Genomic DNA, 19,197 nt, shown 5'->3' with positions numbered 1-19,197 from the left:
TATATATATATATATATTTTTGAGATGAGTGTCAGGCTGGAGTGCAGTGGTGCGATCTCAGCTCACTGCAACCTCTGCCTCCCGGGTTCAAGTGATTCTCCTGCCTCAGCCTTCTGAGTAGCTGGGATTACAGGCACACACACCATGCCCAGCTAATTTTTGTACTTTTAGTAGAGACGGGGTTTCACCATATTGGTCAGGCTGGTCTCAAACTCCTGACCTCGTGATCTGCCTGCCTCAGCCTCCCAAAGTGCTCGGATTATAGGTGTGAGCCACTGCTCCTGGCCAAGACTTTTTATTACTGATTCAGTCTTGTTACTTGTTACTGGTTTGTTCAGATTTTCTATTTCTTCCTGATTCAGTATTGGTAGCTTGTATGTGTCCATGAATTTATTCATTTCCTCTAAGTTTTACAGTTTGGTAGCATCTAGTTGTTCATAATCATCTGGTGATCTGTATTTCTGTGATATCAGTTGTTACGTCGTCTTTTTTGTTTCTGATTTTGTTTATTTGGGTCTTCTCTTTTTTTTTCTTGATTAATGTGGCTGTCAGTGTATTGATTTTTCTTATTGTTTTCAAAAGACCAACTTTTAGTTGATAGTTTGTATTTTTTAAACCTCTTTAGTTTTGCTCTGACCTTTATTATTTCTATTTTCTTAAGTTTTTTAGATTCAAGGTCTTGCTGTATTGCCCAGTCTGGAGGGAAGTGACATGATCGTAACTCATTGCAGCCATGAACTCCAGGACTAACAGGATACCTCTCACCTCAGTCTCTTGAGTAGCTGGGACTATAGGCACATGTCACCATGCTAGGCTAATTTTAAAGTATTTTTTTAGAGATGAGACCAGCCCATTGCCCAGGCTGCATTATTTCTTTTCGTCTATTAATTTTGTGTTTGGTTTGTTCTTGCTTTTCTGGTTCTTGAAGTGTATTGTTAGATGTTTATTTGAAATCTTTCTGCTTTTTTTGATGTAGGCATTTATTGTTACCAACTTTCCTTTAGCTCTGCTTTTGCTGTATTCTATAGGCTTTGGTATGCTGTGTTTTCATTTTCATTTATTTCAAGAAAGTTTTTTATTTCCTTCTTAATTTCTTCGTTGACCCAATAGTCATTCAGGAGCATTTTGTTTACTTTCCCGTTATTTGTAGAGTTTCCAAAGTTCCTCTTGTTGTTACTTTCTAGTTTTAGTCCATGTCGTCTGAGACTATACTTGGCATAATTTTGATGTAAAATTTTTTTTGAGACTTTTGTGGGACCTAACAAATGGTCTGTCTTGGGGAATATTCCATATACTGATGGGAACAATGGGTATGTTGCAGCTGTTGGATAAAATATTCTGTAGATGTCTTTTAGGTCCTTTTGTTCGAGTACAGTTTAAATCCAGCGTTTCTTTGTTTGATACTTGTTTTATGTATGTGGTTCCTCTGGTGTTGGATGCATATATATTTAGAGTTTTTATATCTTCTTGGTGAATTGGTCCCTTTATCATTATATGATGACTGTCTTTGTCTCTTTTGGTTGTTTTTGACTTAAAGTCTGTTTTATCTAATGCAACTATATCTGCTTATCTTGGTTACTGTTTGTGTGGAATATCTTTCTCCATTCCTTTGCTTTCAGTCGTGTTTCTTTACAGGTGAAGCAAGTTTCTTGTAGGCAGCATATAGTTGGGTCATGGTTTTTGTTTTTTGTTTAAATCCGTTCAGGTAGTCTATGTCTTTTTAAGTGGAAAATTTAATCTGTTTACATTCAAGGTTGTAATGGATATGTGAGGATTTATTTCTGTCATTCTGTTAATTATTTTCTGGTTGTTTTATATCTTGTGTTCCTTTCTCTCTTGTTGCTTACTGCAATTTGGTAGTTTTCTGTAGTGGTAACATTTGAGTTTTTTTCTCTTCTTCATTTGTGTGTTTGTTCTACCAGTGAGTTCTTTTACTTCTCTGTGTTTTCTTGATGGTAGATACCATCCTTTTGCTCATGGATGTAGGACTCCCTTAAGCCCTTTTTTGTGGGGTTTGTCTAATGGTCATGAATTCCTTCAGTTTTTGTATTTCTGGGAAAGACTTTATTTTGCTTCAGGGTAACTTTCCTGGGAATGGTATTTTTTACCTACATGCTGTGTTCTTCCAGCACTTTGAATATATCATCCCATTCTCTCCTGGTCTGTAAGGTTTCTGCTGAGAAATCCACTGTTAGTCTGATGAAGGTTCTCTTATAATAATAGACTACTTTTTCTTGGTTTTTTAGAACTTTGTGTTTGACTTTTGCCAGTTTAAGTATAATGTGTCACAAAGAAAATCTTTTTGGGTTGTGTCTATTTGGGGATCTCTGAGCTTCCTGTATCTGGATGTCTAAATCTCTTGCTATAATAGATTGGTAAGTTTTCTGCTGTTACTTTGTTAAATAAAACTTTCTATGCCTTTCATCTTCAGTTTCTGGAACACCCAGAATTTGTCTACTTTGGTCCCTTTATGGTGTCCCACATGTCACATATGCAGTGGTGGGCCGGGTAGATTGCTGTGTCCTTGGTTCCCTGGGCAGGATGTGTGGCATGAATGATGGCAGTAGTGGCAGGAGAGCCCTCTTTCATTCATTTTTTTTTTTTAAACCTTACTGAGTTATTTCTAAAGATCTCTCTTCAAGTTCTGAGATTCTTCTTTCTGTTTGATCTAGTCTATTGTTGAAGCTCTCAAATGAATTTTTAAAATTTCATTTATTGAATTCTTTCATTCCAGGATCTGTTTTTGGTTCTTTTTAATGATATCTGTCTCTGGTGAATTTCTCATTCATATCCTCAGTTGTTTTTCTGGTTTCTTTGTACTGTTTATTTGCGTTCTCTTGTATCTCACTGAGCTTCTTTAATATTATTATTTCAAATTTCTTTTCAGGTATTTCATAAATTTCATATTCATTGTAATCTGTTTTTGGATAATTACTGTGTTTCTTTGGAGGTTTGTTTTTTTTTTCCACGTTTCTTGTGTTTTTACGTCGATGTCTGTGCATCTAATGTAGCAGTTACTTCTTCCAATTTTTTAGGTTGACTTTCCTAGGGGAAGACTTTTTCCTGAAGATATATCTATGAGACGTCTGTTGCATGGAACACTTTAGCTTTGATTCTGAGTGTATGTAGCAGTGTAGCCTCCATATGATTTCTTCAGTTGTAAATGGCATCAGTGATTTTTGTGTTTTTCTCAGTGACTTGGGCTATAGTCATTAGTGGAGGCTGTGGCAAGGCTTTGCTAAGGATGAGGATGCTCAGTAGGCCAGTTCTTGGGCCCTGGTAATGGTAGTGGTGGGTTGGATGTTCCTGTCCTTGAGACCCTGGGTAGTGTTCTGGTGTTAGTGGGTCCAAATGGGCCATTCTTCGGCCTCAAGGCAGCTTGGCTGGTTACTGACAGTGGCAGCAGTGGGCTGGACAGTTGGTGTGTCCTCATTCCCCTGGACAGCGTGGGTGATGGCAGTAATAGTGGTGGGACAACCCTCGGGTTCTGAAGTGGTATGAATTGATGTTATCAGTGGCTGTGATGTGTGGGAGGGCCATTCCTCAGACCTCATGTATCACTCACAGGTGACTGGTGGTTGTGGTAGTGGCAAGCTGGGTGGTTTTGTCCTCAGGGCCCCAGGAAGTATGCACAGATGCCAGCCATGGTGGGTGGGGCAATCCCTGGTCCCCTAGGCAGTATGCATTGGCACTTGGAGGGGCTGTGCCAGGCCAGAGTGGCTTGTCCTTAGGTGTACTTGGGCACTGGCTTTGGTGGGCAGAGTGGAGATGATCCCCAGGTGCTTTGGCAGTGTGCTCAGGTAACTGGAGCAGTGTTTGCGGTGGGCTGGGGAAGTCTGTCCTCAAGGTGTATACAAATATGCTGTGGCTATGCTGCTAGGGGTGGCAGAGTTGTCGGTGGCTGCAGCTGCAGGCAGTTCTCAGGCTTCAGAGAGTACGTGTGCTTCAGCCCCTGGTGGAGTTGTCAGGAACCTCCCTATGCTAGTCTCAGGGCCCTCATAGGGATTCTCCTGTGGTTAGGGTTACAGACATTCATAATAAAAATGTAGACCTCTGGGAATCACTCACTTATCCTTTTCCCTCAGTGGGCAGCCTCTCCAGGATTCCAGGTGAGCTGGCCGCCTGCTTCCCTTGCCTCCTCCTTCCCTGCCTCAGGTGTTTCTTGTTACTTCTTTGTTAAATTCTAGTGTTCTCTCCTAGATGCTATGTTTGAAATGTGATTATCTGCTTGCTATTTGGTTTTTCTAAGTGCAGGAGGCAAGTACCAGATCTGTTTTCACTTTCTTAATAGTGTCTTTTGACAAAACAAATTTATAATTTTGGTGAATTGTTCAATTTTCTTTGGGTTGGTTGCACTTTTGATGTCATAGCTAAGAAAAGATTTCCTAATCCAAGGTTACAAAGATTTACATTTATCTTTTCTAAAAGTTTCACAGTTTTATCCCTTCCATTTAGATCTTTGATCCATTTTGATTAATTTTTACATGTGGTGTGAGTTAGGAGACCCAGTTTCATTCTTTTACATGTGGACCATTTTCCTGGCACTAATTGTTGAAAAGACGGTTTCACTGTTGAATTGTCTTGGTAGTCTGGAAAACAATTTGACCATAAATGTATAAATACATGGATTTACTTCTAGACTGTCGTATCAGTTCCACTGATCTGTATGTCTGCTCCTATGCCAGCATCACTGTCCTGATTACTACAACTTTATAATAAGTTTTGAAGTCTGAGAATGTGAATCCTCTCCTCCAAGTTCTTCTTTTTCAAGATTATGTTGGCTATTCTGGGTTCCTTGACATTACAATATATATTTTAGGATTATCTTGTCAATATCTGCAAAAAAAACCAGCTGGGATTTTGATAGAACTTACATTGAATCTATACATTGATTTGGGGAGTGTTGCCATCTTAACATTAAGCCTTCCATCTGTGAACACATGATGTCTTTAAAAAGCTGATGAGCAAGACCCTACCTCTATAAAAACAAACAAAAAACCTAAATTTAGTTCAATGGACCCAAGTAGTATATTGAGGGTTTAACAAAATATATATGAAAGTATTCCCTCCTCCAATATCTGACCTTATATTATTTTGTATTAATCTTAAGATATTATTATTCTTTCTTACCTTCTACAGTTTCTATGAAAGAACAAGCACACAAATATTTGGCAAATCCTAAATCTTAAGGGCAGAAAAGGACCTTTAAAATCATCCACTACAACTTTTATATAATTATTGCAGAGAACAATTACTAAAGAGAGTTATGCCTAGGAAAAGTAATTTGGCTAACCCCAAAAGATTTGTGTTTTCATTTAGCTTGCAAGGAAATAGATGATAAAAAAAGAAATAGTTGATTGGATTCATCATTCTACTTGGAATTTATAGATCTAAATAGGAGAATTTTTTTGCAATTGTGGAGCAGAGATGACTATCCTTCAACAAAATTGTAGGCTATCAAGTACTTCGTAAGGTAAGTACAAAAGCCAGAGTAATAATGCTCTAGAATCTATTAGAATTGTATTTGAAATCTGGACTCAATATTTACAAGATAGGTATGTTTGTTTTAGTTTTATGTGTGACAGTTGATGGGTAGTTAGTTACATTCAAAAGATGTTGTCCATTTTGGTACACATACCTTTAAAACCAGGGATATTTAAGTAACTCATCAAGTGAGTAGAAGATAGCTAAAAAATCATACCATGTCAGGTGTAGAAAAAATATTTGACAAAGGTTAACACTCATCCAGCAAACTACCAATAAAGAGAGAATTTCCTTAACTTAATTAGAAGCATTTATGAAAAACCTACAGTTTATATTTTACTCTGCGATTGAGAACAAAGCAAGGTGTTTACATTCAACCACTTTTATTCAAAATTCTATTAGAGGTCCTAGCCAATGGAGTAAGGCAAGAAAAAGAAAGAAAAGGCATCCAGATTGAAAAAGGATAAGTAAGCCTGTCTTTATTTGCAAACATTAGATCCTAAGGAATCTGTGGAAAAAACTATTAGAAATAATATGTGAGTTTAGCAAGGGTACAAGCTACAAGGAAGGAATGCTTGAAAAATGAAGTTAACAAAAGCAAGATAATGAAATACTGTAGGGATACATTTTAACAAAATATATGTGGACCTGTTCACTGAAAACTGCAAAACATTACCAAGAGAACTAAGGGCAGATCTGCATGAATGGAGACATGTATAGTATGTTTGTGGAGTGGAAGACTCAATGTTAGATGCCATTCCTCCCCAGGTAGATTTATAGAGTTAATGTAAACTCAGTAAAAAAAAATCCTAGGCTGGGTGCAGTGGCTCACAGCTATAATTCCAGTGCTTTGGGAGGCTGAGACAGGAAGATCGCTTGAGTCCAGGAGTTCAAGACCAGCCTGGGCAACATACAAAAAAGAAGACGAATTTGCTAGATGTGGTCGTGCGTACCTATGGTCCCAGCTACTTGGGAGCCTGAGGTGGGAGGATCTCTTGGGCCTGGAGGATGAGGCTGCAGGGAGCCATGATTATGCCACTACACTCCAGCCAGGGTGACGGAGACCCTCGCTAAAAAAGGGGGAAAAAAAATCCTCATAGGCTTCATTTTTAGAAATTGGCATTCTGGTCCTCTTATTTATGTGGAAATGCAAAGGGCCTAAAATAGGCAAAATAATTTTGGAAAAAAACAAAGTTGGGCGAGCCACTGCCAGCCCACAGGTCAGCTTGTGGTGGTGGTGGTGGTGGGGAACCAAAGTTGTAGGCTATATACTGCCTGATTTCTAATTTTTATACAGTTAACAATAATTAAGACAAAATGGTATTGGCGGCTGGGCATGGTGGCTCACACTGTAATTACAGCACTTTGGGAGACTGAGGTGGGCAGATCACTTGAGGTCAGGAATTTGAGACCAGCCTGGCCAACGTGGCGAAATCCCATCTCTACTAAAAATATAGAAAAATTAGCCGGGCATGGTGGTACACACCTGTATTCCCAGCTACTTGGGAGACTGAGGTGGGAGAATTGCTTGAATCTGGGAGGTGGAGGTTGCAGTGAGTGAGATCATGGCACTCCATCCACTGCAGCCTGGGTGACAGAGTGACTCCCGTCTCAAAAAATAAAAAAATAAAAAATGGTATTGGCATAAGGATAGACATGTAGATCAATGGAATAGAGTTTAGAAATAGACTGTCGTGTGTGTGTGTGTGTGTGTGTGTGTGTGTGTGTGTGTGTTTTGATAGAGGTACTGGTGTAATTCAGTAGGGAAATGTTACAATATTTTAAAGAAATTCTGCTGTATATCTGAGTGGACAAAAAATTAATATTGCTCCTTATCACACACTTATACAGAAAATTAACTCTAGGTATACCAGAGACCTAAACATGGAAGTTAAGACTATAAAACTTCTAGAAGGAAACAGTGGAGAATATATTTGCTATCTTGGAGTAGGCAAATTAAAGAAAAACATATAAATCACATACCATAAAATGAAAATTTGATAGATTGGACTTTATTGAATGAAAAGCTTTTTGCTCCTTACAAGGTTCCATTATGAAAACAGATAACCACAGATTGTGAGGGAATACTCACAGTACATATTCAGATAGAAATGACTTGTTATTCGGAATATTAAAAAGTCTCATAACAGAAATAGCCTATATTCTTATAATCCAAATAAAACATGGGCAAAAGATATGAATAGACACTTTATAAAGGATAGTATATGGGTGGCAAATAAGTACGTGCAAAGATGTACAACATCTTTATTTGTTAGAGAAATGCACTTGAAAATCACTGAGGCACAACCACACATCAGTAGAGAGAGTATAATTGAAAAGGCTTAAAATACCAAGTGTTGGCAAGAAGGGAACAGCTGTATTGTCATACCCTGCTGTCAAGAGTGGAAAATAGTTTGACAGTTTGAGTTCACTTGTATGAAATGCTAGAAAATACACAATGATAGGAATCAGTGGTTGTGTAGGATGAGAGAAGGCGAAGGAAAGGGAATTGCTTCCTGAGTCACGCAAAGGAGATTTTTAGGGTTCTGTATTTTTAGTGTTAGTTACATGAATGTATACAATTGTCAAACTTTCTTAAATTGCACACTTAAAATGGGTGCATTTTATTTTTATTTAAATATACTTCAGTAAAGTTGATTTAAAAATAAAACTAGATTGAGTGTGATGGCTCATGCCTGTAATCCTAGTGCTTGGGATGCCTAGGTGGAAAGATCCTTATAGACCAGAAGTTCAAGACTAGCTTTGGCAACATAGCAAGACCCTGTCTCTACAAAAAGATAAAGAAAAATGTTAGCTGGGCCTGGTGGCAGGCACTTATAGTCCTACCTACTCAGGAGACTGAGGAAGGAGTGTTGATTAAGCCCAGGAGTGTGAAGTTGCAGTGATCTATGATTGTGTGCCACTGTGTTCCATTGTTGGCACCAGAACAAGACCTTGCCTCAACACCCTTTTCCCTGCCCAAAAAAACAAAAAAACCCACTTAAACAAAAACCTCCTGTTTCCTACTTGCTCCACGTGAGCCTAGTGGTATAGACCCTACTCTGGGAGGAAATTGAACTGAGCCTGTGTTTGTTGATTGGCTATCTAAAATGTCAGTTCAGTTTTTGTGAGATTTCTATATTGTCTAACAAGGAAGAGCAAAGGTAACGCTTCTTAGATGGCCCGGTGTGGTGGCTCACCTGTAACCCCAGCATTTTGGGGTGCCCAAGGCAGGAGGATCACTTGAGCCCAAGAGTTTGAGACTAACCGGGGCAACATGACAAGACCCCATTTCTACAAAAAATCAGAAAACTAGGCAGGGTGCAGTGGCTCACACCTGTAATCCCAGCACTTGGGAGGCAGATCACCTGAGGTCAGGAGTTTGAAATCAGCCTGGCCAACATGGTGAAACCCCGTCTCAACTGAAAATACAAAAATTATCTGGGCGTGACGGTGGGCGCCTATGATCCCAGCTACCTGGGAGGCTAAGGCAGGAGACTTGCCTGACCCCAGGAGGCGGAGGTTGCAGTGAGCTGAGATTGCGCCACTGCACTCCAGTCTGGCCAACAAAGGAATGAGACGCTGTCTCAAAACAAACAAACAAAAAACCAGGCGTGGAGGTGGAGTGTACCTGTGGTCTTAGCTACTTGTGAGGCTTGGGATCACTTGAACTTGGGAGGTCAAGGCTGCATTATGCCATGATCGTGCCACTGTGTTTAGAAAAAAAGAAAAGAAAAGGCTGAGAGGTACTTTTTTGGTGGTAAAATATACATAACATAATTCTTACCATTTGAATCATTTTAGGTATACAGTTCAGTAATATTAAGTTCATTCACATTGTTGTGCAGTCATCACTACCATCTATCTCGAGAACCTTTTCATCTTCCCACCTAAATTTTTTTTTTTTTTTTTTTTGAGACGGAGTCTCGCTCTGTCGCCCAGGCTGGAGTGCAGTGGCGCGATGTCAGCTCACTGCAAGCTCTGTCCCCCGGGTTCATGCCATTCTTCTGCCTCAGCCTCCCATGTAGCTGGGACTACAGGCGCCCGCCACCACGCCTGGCTACTTTTTTTTTTTTTTTTTTTTGTATTTTTAGTAGAGACAGGGTTTCACCGTGTTAGCCAGGATGGTGATCTCCTGACCTTGTGATCCTCCCGTCTCGACCTCCCAAAGTGCTGGGATTACAGGCATGAGCCACTGTGCCCGGCAAATTCTTTACTCATTAAACAATAAGTGCCTGTATTCCTTTCCCCTCATCCCCTACCAACCATCATTCTACTCTTTGTCTCTAGGAATTTTTCTACTTATAAGTGGAATCATACAATATTTGTCCTTCTGTGACTGGCTTATATGTCAGAATATCTCTTTTGTTTTTTTGGAGACAGTCTCACTCTGTTGCCCTGGCTGGAGTGCAGTGGTGTGATCTGGGCTCACTGCAAGCTCCGCCTTCTGGGTTCTTGCCATTCTCCTGCCTCAGCCTCCCGAGTAGCTGGGACTACAGGTGCCTGCCACCATGCCTGGCTAATTTTTTTTTTTTTTTTTTTAAGTAGAGACGGGGTTTCACTGTGTTAGCCAGGATGGTCTCGATCTCCTGACCTCGTAATCTGTCTCCTCGGCCTCCCAAAGTGTTGGGATTACAGGTGTGAGCCACCGCCCCCGGCTAGAATATCCCTCCTTTTTAAGGCTGAATAATACTCTATTGGATGTATGTGGTGTATTTGTTTATCCATTTATCCTTCAATGCACACTTGGGCTGCTTTACCTTTTGGCTGTTGTGAGTAATATTACTATGAACATGGGTGTGTAAATACTTGACTTTCTACTTTCGTATCTTTTGGATATATATCCAGAAGTGGAATTGCTGGATCATTTGGTAATTCCATGTAATTTTTTAAGGAATTGCCATATTTTCTACAGTGGTTACACCTTTACACATTTCTGTCAGCAGTGCATAAGAGTTTCAGTTTCTCTACGTGCTTGCCAATACAGGTTGAGCATTCTTAATCTGAAAATTTGAAATACAAATGCTATAAAATCTAATACTTATTGAGCACCAACATGATGCCACTAGTGGAAAATTCCATGCCTCACCTCATATGATGGATCACAGTTAAAATTTTGTTTTCATGCACAAAATTATTAAAATTACAAAAAATTACCTTCAAACTATGTGTATAAGAGTTTATATGAAACATAAATCAATTTTGAGCTTTAGACTTGCGTCCCATCCCCAAGATATCTCGTTAGTTATATGCAGGTATTCCAAAATCTGAAAAAATCTGAAATCCAAAAGATTTCTGATTTCAAGCATTTTGGATATTTAGGTAAGGGATACTTAGCCTGTACTTGCTGTTTTCTGTTTTTTTTTTTTCATCATAGACATCCTATTGGGTATAAAGTGTTATCTCACTATGGTTTTGCTATGTGAAGAGGAATTTTAAGGTCTCTTTATTCAAACCTGTGATTTCAGAGGTCAGGCTCAAATACTTTGTTAGCCTGAACTATTTGGTGGAAGATTTCACAATTACTTTTGTGAATCTTTAATTATTAGAATTTGCATTTAGGCGTTTAGGATTTTATGAATACCTAGTGGATAGTAATAGGCTATGGGCAAGTTTTTTCCCTTTTGTTGATTTATTTGTGACAAGCCACAACCATTCGTATTTTGTGTGGAAGAAGAGATATCTGTTTGTTTTTGTAATTTTATTGAAACGTTTACTAAAAAATCAGTGTAGTTTGGACATTGAATGGTTTCCCCAGATTAATACACATATACACTCCCATCCAAAACAAAAGTAAACGCTGGAGTTTATCATTTCTATGAAAAGTGGTTTTTAAACTGTTGTCCAATGAATTTTGGTATTTTCTCTCCTACTTTATTTTTAATTTTTATAAGAACTCAGTGTAAAATTTTTCCCCATTGCATTTATTTTGAAACTTGCTAGCCAAACCTAAATCATTGTTTTCCCAAAATCATTGTTTTCCCAAAATCATTGTTTTCCCATTTTTAGTGCTTTTTGTAGCATCTGCATTTTACAGGGTTCTTGGCAAGTTCATAGGTCCTACCTAGCAGATTCTTACCAGGTCTGGTAGACTCTTAGCTGAAATGTAGTGACTCTTTTGAAAAGATAACATAGAAATACCCCAGCAGTGGCTGGGTGATGAAATGAGGTTTAAGCTCCGGTACCTGCATCGACCAGGATCTGAGACATAGACACCTGCCTTGTACACCAACAGTGTACACTGGCATGTACATAGTAACACCCAGTACACTGATATTCTTGGTGCAGTTTGTTAAACAGCTTTTTTCCCCTTCTCATTTCAACAGATGTTAATTGAGTACTTGCTTTGTGTCTGACATTGTGCCTGGCACTGTGGATATAGAAACAAGTAAAATAGTCCCTACCCTTAAGGAATACATATATATAGCCTAGAAGGGGATACAGACCTGTAAACAGAATTGAATGTTAATTTGTAAACAATGGTCTAAATGTGTAAAAAGTATAGAGATCTTGCAGAGGGAGAGAGTGATGAATTCTTGGGTATGGCAGGAAGATCAAAGGAGGATTCCTTTGGATAATATGAGGTAAAATTTGAAGGTGGAATATGAGTTTGTCATTGGTATGGTGGGCATTAAAGTAGTGAGGTCAGCATGTAGGACAGGACAGATAAACAACATGATATGTTCAAGAAAGTATAAGGAGATGATTCATGTTGGGCATAAAGTGTGAGGATTGATAGGTGAGAGTTGTATTTCCCGTCATTGTCAAATGTTGCCTTAAAAAACAGCCTAGGAAGATTAATGAGATAGTAGAGATGAAGACTAAATTTGGATGTGATCACTGGGATTAATTGTAAAACTAGGATGTACATTGTGTTTCTGTTTCTGAAATGTGTATCTTCCTCCTTTCCCTCTTTCCCTTTCTTGAACTCCCTTCTTTCATGCTTTCCTCCCCCAATTGTGTGTATAGAGGCAGGATAATTGAAGGAAAAAGAACTAAAAATCCAACTTTGTTTCTGTTTGTCTTTGTTCCTGGTTCTCACAACTTTGAATGGGAAAGCCACTTTATCTTTCTGTGTTTTGCTCTTCTTGTTTGTATGATGTTTGCAAACTGTATCTATGGATCTATGCTTTTCCAAAGTTTTTTTGTTTTTTTTTGTTTTTTTTGTTTTTGTTTTTTTGGAGAGTTACAGTTTCTGAGTGCCTGAAACACAGTAGGTGCTCCATACATATTTTCAAATGAATGCTGTGATAACTTGTATCAAAAAGTAAGAGGGAATAGTTAAGTCATGACAGAGTAAGCAGTAAAAAATTTATGCACATATCTTTGCTTCTTAGGAACACTTACTATATAAAATGTTTTCAAGCAGTTTGTCTTTAAAAATGTTTCACTAACTATGTAGATTTGTGAGGTCCCAGGATATAGAAACTACAGTATCTTTATACATTAAATTCTTTTAATGTCATATAATTAACATCTGTTCAGGTGAGAATCACTGTATATTAAAAATGTGTTTTGTTGATCATTTTCTTTCTAAATTTTGGTGTGGCAGAAGTTCTTACATTTGGATTCTTCAGCTTATGAATGTTTTCTTTTAATAATGTAATTATATGTGGATATATTTTCTTATATAATCTTTTTCTCAGTTCAAAACAAGTGTTTCTTATGCTGTTTTTCCATTGTATTTGCAGAATGTTTGCTTTTGATGCAAAGGATTATAAAAATCCATTTTAATATCATAGGGTTGCTGTACTATACTGTTAATATAATTTCTTTACCTCTAGGGGTCCTATTGGGCAATAGACACCAATCCGAAGGAAGATGCGCTGCCTACTCGGCCAAAGAAGAGGGCACGATCTGTAGAACGGGTAAAGGCTCTTTGTCATAAATTTAGTATAATGCATTGAATATGTCTGAAATACAGATTTTGAAAGTTTTTTTCCAATGTAGTGCATGTAACTATAATGAAAGTAAGATTTTATTTGTGTAGCATTTTACATTTTTCAGAACACTTTTCAGACTCATTTTATTTGATCTTAACTCTGAGGGGCAGTTTAGGACTTAAGCAAAAGGTTTTGTCATAATTAGGGTGCAGCTGTTGTTTGAGACTTGAATCCAGCTTTCTTGAGTTTTAGTTTGGTATTCTTTTCTCTGCATCTACAACATTTAGGAATAGTTTTATGTAACACAGCTATTCCCTTCTATTATAGAGGATCAGTTTGGTTGCATTGAATTTTCCCCATTGTCCTCAAACCTTTTCCTGGTTCTGTCCATTTAATAGTCACTTTGTACACAACATTTCTAAGTTGTGTGTGTGTGTATTGCTTGTAAGATAATTCTTACTTGTGAATTAATGGTTAAAATTAGTTTGCAAGAGTGAAACAAAAAAGGAACTATAGTTAATATCCTAAGTTGTCTATTTTAACGTATTTTTAGTCAGCACTTTGACTGCCATCAGCTTTCCTCATCCTTTCTACATTTCTAGCATCTCAGCTAATACATACAAACACATATCCATCCTACCTTACTGTTCTTCAAGACCCATTTCAAATGTTAACTGCTTTGTGAAGCTTCCCTTACTCTCTTCCATTTGTGTTCTAGAATTTTTATAAAACTCTTTTATAGAATTTCTCACACTTTGTAGAAATTATTTGTTTTTGTATTTGTCTCCTCTACTGGAATATGCGCCCCTTAAGGGCAGAGAAAATACCTTACATTTGTATCTTCTGTGTTACCATTTTTCACAGCTTATAATAGATACTAGTAAATGTTTGCAGCACCAATCAGGGCAAAGAGAATAGGATAAGATGAAAGAAACTGAGTAAATGCTTGGTCAAATAAATTTGTTGTATGCCCATTCCTGGTAAAGGGTTAAAACTTTTGAGCCTCAAAGATAAAGATCTCAAACTGTGATTAGATTGGGATCACATGAGGCCATGAGGTATAACAGCAGTGAGATTTAGTAAGGAGAATTTATTGGATTCAGCAGAGGGAATTCAGTAAGCCAGTTATCGGGATATATAAAATGAATTATTTGGCCAGAACAACTTTTGACTTTACACAAACCAGAGTTTAAGAAGTTAAAGTTTAGTATTGGTGACATGGTCTTCTGGTAACAGAACTAGACAATTTTTTATTTTTATTTTTTTTTTGAGATGGAGTCTCGCTCTGTCGCCCAGGCTGGAGTGCAGTGACGCGATCTCAACTCTCTGCAACCCCCACCTCCTGTGTTCAAGCCATTCTCCTGACTCAACCTCCCAAGTAGCTGGGATTACAGGCACCGACCGTGCCTGGCTTTTTTATATTTTCAGTAGAGACAGGGTTTTGCCTGTTGGCCAGGCTGGTTTCGAACTCCTGACCTCAGGTGATCCACCCACCTTGGCCTCTCAAAGTGCTGGGACTACAAGCATGACCCACCGCGCCCGGCCAGAGCTAGACAATTTTACAAGATGTTGATAAGCTCAGTATGTTATCATTTGAGAAGGAATGAACATCAGTTTCTGCTCTCCTGCCTTTGCCTTTTTTTTTTTTTTTTTTTTTTTGAAAGCACTCCTCTCAGCTTATACCTAGCCTTTGCCTTTTAAAGTAGGCTTAATTCATGGAAATTATATGAATATGTGGAGTATAAAACATTTAGCAGCTGTTGCCAGAATTTGAAGGAAGGGGAGAAAAATCCACATTTTAAAAAACACATAGCATTGTTAAACAATTTGGAAAAGATTGTTTGAAGAGCTGAAGAAGTGTGGTCTTCTCTGTTTGCTTTTTTCTTCTGAAGTTCCTGGAATTTCAGTTATTTTTGGAAGTTGGAATTGGGTTAACAACTGTGCATTTCTTTTGGGTATTAAGCTTGCCTTTTATTCTCTTTACCTTGTTTTATTTTCTTAAAGCAATCCCTCTCTATTTTTGAGAGTCTTCCTTTTTTTTCTGAGACTATATGCAGTTTTATAGTGGAGGCCTAAAGAAATACAGATTCAGGTTACAAAAGCATGTGTTATTGAATGTACATTTCGGACATATATTTTCTGTATTCATTGTCTACTGTTTTTTGATCATCACTTTAAAATGTAAAATATTCAGAAATTTACTTTTGTGGTATATTTTCACAAAATATTCATAACCATACAAGGGTCTTTCGATTACTAATGCTGATATTCATTTTGGCCTAAGCTGGGTATTGGTTGCCCCTGTAGGAGCATACAAAGAGGTTGGTATAAGCAAAGGGCATATAATTAGGGGGACAGATACTGTTTAACAAATATCTAAAATATAGTGTTCTTACGAAACATAATTTCCTGCCCTGATAAACTGAATTACCTGTATTTTTCCTTTAGAGTTTTTTTTAGAATGGGAGGTGAGAGGTTATATAATATATAGTATTTTTGTTAGGACAGAGTGTATATTTTAAGTAACCATTGGGTTTTTATCTAAGGAAATGCCTAGGGCAAATAGTGATGGTCCTGAACATGACCTTCAGACATTTAAAGGATAAAAGTTAAATGTAGATGGTAAATACATTGATGCCCCTCTAAGTTCCTTACTAAATTTCTGAAATTTGTGATTTCTTTGTCCATATGTAAACATTGAAATTCTATGTGAAAAAATAAAACTATTTCACACATTTTTAATTTTGAAGTGATGAGCTTTTGATGGAACAGAGAAAGAAGGCTTTCTTTCCCTTTTTTTTTTTTTTTGCTCTTTTGGAGACTGGGTTTCACTCCGTCACCCAGGCTAGAGTGCAGTGGTACCATCATGGCTGGCTCACTGCTGCCTCCACTTCCTGGGCCCAGGTTGATCCTCCTACCGCAGCCTCCTGAGTAGCTGGGACTACCACCATGCCCAGCTACTTTTAAATTTTTTTGTAGAGATGGGGTCTTGCCCTGTTGCCTAGGCTGGTCTCAATTTCCTGGGCTCAAGCAGTCCACCCACTTCAGCCTCCCAAAGTGCTGGGATTATAGATGTGAGCCACTGCACCTGGCTGAAAAAAGACTTTCTGAACTGCTAAAGATAAGTGATTTTAATGCAAGCAAGGACATCATTATGTCTTAAATGGAAAATAAAGCTGACAGTTACCTCCATCCTAATAATATTTTTTCTTTATTATTTTATTTGTTTATTTATTTTTTCTTTTGAGACAGAGTCTCACTCTGTCACCCAAGCTGGAGTGCAGTGGCGCAATCTTGGCTCACTGCAGCCTCCGCCTCCTGGGTTCAAGTGATTCTCCTGCCTCAGCCCTTCTGAGTAGCTGAGATTACAGGCGTGCACCACCATGCCCAACTAATTTTTGTATTTTTAGTAGAGATGAGGTTTCACCATGTTGGCCAGGCTGGCTCCATCATAATATGCTTAACCCAATTCTCTGGAATACTTACCTGTCCCCTCCATTTACATGAGCATAAGCCTGTGCTCTCTCTTCTATTATTATTATATTTCTTGCTTCTTTTCTTAATCTATGAGTTAGTTTATAAATCTCCTTTTCCTTTTAAAAATTTATTTCTTCTTATCATTTTTTAATCATATAATGGTCCCGAAGACCTTAAACAAATTGAATAAAATTTCAATTTATTGAAAAGATATTGAATAAAATGGTGAGACAGACTCCTCTAGTAGGAATCTCATGTTTCTTTTCTGACTTTACAACTTACTAGTTCCTGTGACTTTTGGCAAGTTGTTAAATTTTTTGCACTTTAGTATTCTCAGCTATAAGTGAGAGGCTAAAAGTCAAAACAATAGAAGATTATGCTGAATTTATGTGCCAAATGCTTTTTAAAGGATTTTATATGTATTAACTCATGTAATTTTTAAAATAACTCTGATGAAGCTGATGAACATGGATGTTAAGTGAGTTATCCAAGGTACTAAAAAATACCAAAGCCAGAATTTGAACTCAGATAGTCTTACCTTCACAGTCTGTGCTGTCTACAACTACATTATTCTTCCACTAGTATTTGCTATGCTGAAGACTACAACACTGGATCAGAATTCTTTTTACAGATGCGTATTATGTTGTGAGCTCATCATCCTTGATTTAAAGCAGAATTCCCTGCATTAATTCAAACATATATAATTGAGTAACATAAATGTGATTATAAATGACAGAGCAAATATTAAGTAATGAATTTGGTAGACCAACTGAAGTGACTCAAAATATATAATGCTGCCTGGGAAGGCCTCTAAGGAAGAGGAATGAGACTTTGAGACTAATAATTTTGGTGCGAAAGTGGAGCTGTTTTTGTGTAGAAAATGCTAAAGGATGTTCCACTTGGAGACACAGCATGATTGACTAGTTAGTAAAAAGTACAGGTGGGCATAATTGAAGACCCTTTAAATTATTGTGAAGAACTTAGGCTAGAATGTGGATATTTATATAAAGAGTAGACAGATTTGGGTAGATAACCTAAAGGTATGAGATCAGGACTTTTACTTTGATTTGAAAGCCCATAGTGTTGAGAAGTGAATCAAAACAGTTAAGGTATGTACTCTTCACAGAATAACCCATTGCAAGAGGAAGATGCTGAGTAGATACAGATGTTGTTGCAATGGTAATGGCCTGAGCTAGGGATATATACATGAATGAGAAGGTTCTTTAGAAAACTAGCATGCTTTCTGAATGCTGTATATACCTGTAATTATTTGTAGTGTCATTTTATCAGTTTGACAGATCTTTATTTTGTAGATACTGTATGCCAGGCATTGTACTAGGGTACTGTGGCACATACCAAGAAGAATAAGACATAAGACACATAATTTTAGGACAAGGGTAAACTATAGAAGGTATTTTAAGAAAGATAAACTATTGTGTGCACAGGAAGTGGGGATTATTTCTTACTAGTATTCTCTGAGGAGACTTCATAGGTTATGTGGCTTAGCTTTCAGGTGGAGACAGGCAGAGCAAAGTAGAAAGGATACCATTCAGGGTACATCTGTATAAATGAGGATTAAGTGTCTATCATGAAAAGTATTGTTCTAGATCCTGAGAAAACATCAATGAGCAAAACACAAAACCTACATCCTGTCCTCATGAGGTTTGTATTCTGATTGAGGGGAGGAAGTTTAGAGAGAGAAAGATATGAGTAAACACAAGATAAGAGGTCTTTATTAAAGGTATGGGGTAGAAAAGTATTAGGATTTGAGTGGGAACACAGTAGTTAATTTTGTCTGGATAAGATTTTCCTTTTTGAAGTTAATTTTCTTTATAAAAATTAATGCTTATTAGACCACACCTTTTGTATTCTAAGCACTGAGTTAAGTGTTGAGGGGAACAGTTGGTAAACAAGACAGTCATACCCTCTCCTCATGAAACTCTTACTCAAGCAGGAAGATAAACTGATAAGGTAGGATGAATGTACATTCCTGGTGTTGCTTATTGTCTCAGCGTAACTACTAGTTCCATGTTCATTCTCCAGATAGCATGTGGATAATAAATTATGTGGTCACAGTAAGATAAGGGTCTTTGAGAACTATAGGGCCATGTAGCAGAGAGGCATAACAATCTAAGAATCAGGGAAGGTTTTTTTGAAGAAGTGATATTAATTGGAGGCCTGACGGATGAACTGAAATAGGACAGATTAGTGGGATTTGGAAGGTGAAAAACTGGTCGTAAAAAGGAATGCCCTCAAAGTGCAAGACAGGTCAGTATGGCTGACCGAGCATAGAATCCAAGAAAGACAGTAATTCCTTACTTTTCAACTTTTTATCTCCTCCTCCTCCTCCTCC

At 37.8% G+C, this 19,197-nt stretch overlaps 1 protein-coding gene across 2 annotated transcripts in view; it reads left to right on the top strand.

The window, feature by feature from the left end:
- The window catches only part of FOXJ3 (forkhead box J3), a 180,423-nt gene that overhangs the window by 117,619 nt on the left and 43,607 nt on the right, over positions 1 to 19,197 (top strand). For both annotated transcript variants that reach the window (XM_012001722.1, XM_012001723.1), the window contains one exon: positions 13,269 to 13,352. In XM_012001722.1, coding sequence (XP_011857112.1) covers positions 13,269 to 13,352 — 84 coding nt within the window. The remainder of the gene's footprint in view (positions 1 to 13,268; positions 13,353 to 19,197) is intronic.

This window comes from Mandrillus leucophaeus, unplaced genomic scaffold (assembly GCF_000951045.1).
Source record: "Mandrillus leucophaeus isolate KB7577 unplaced genomic scaffold, Mleu.le_1.0 Scaffold67, whole genome shotgun sequence".
NCBI classification, from domain to species: Eukaryota; Metazoa; Chordata; class Mammalia; order Primates; family Cercopithecidae; genus Mandrillus; species Mandrillus leucophaeus.
Note: the sequence above shows the minus strand (reverse complement) of the source record. Positions and strands in the feature narration are given on the sequence as shown.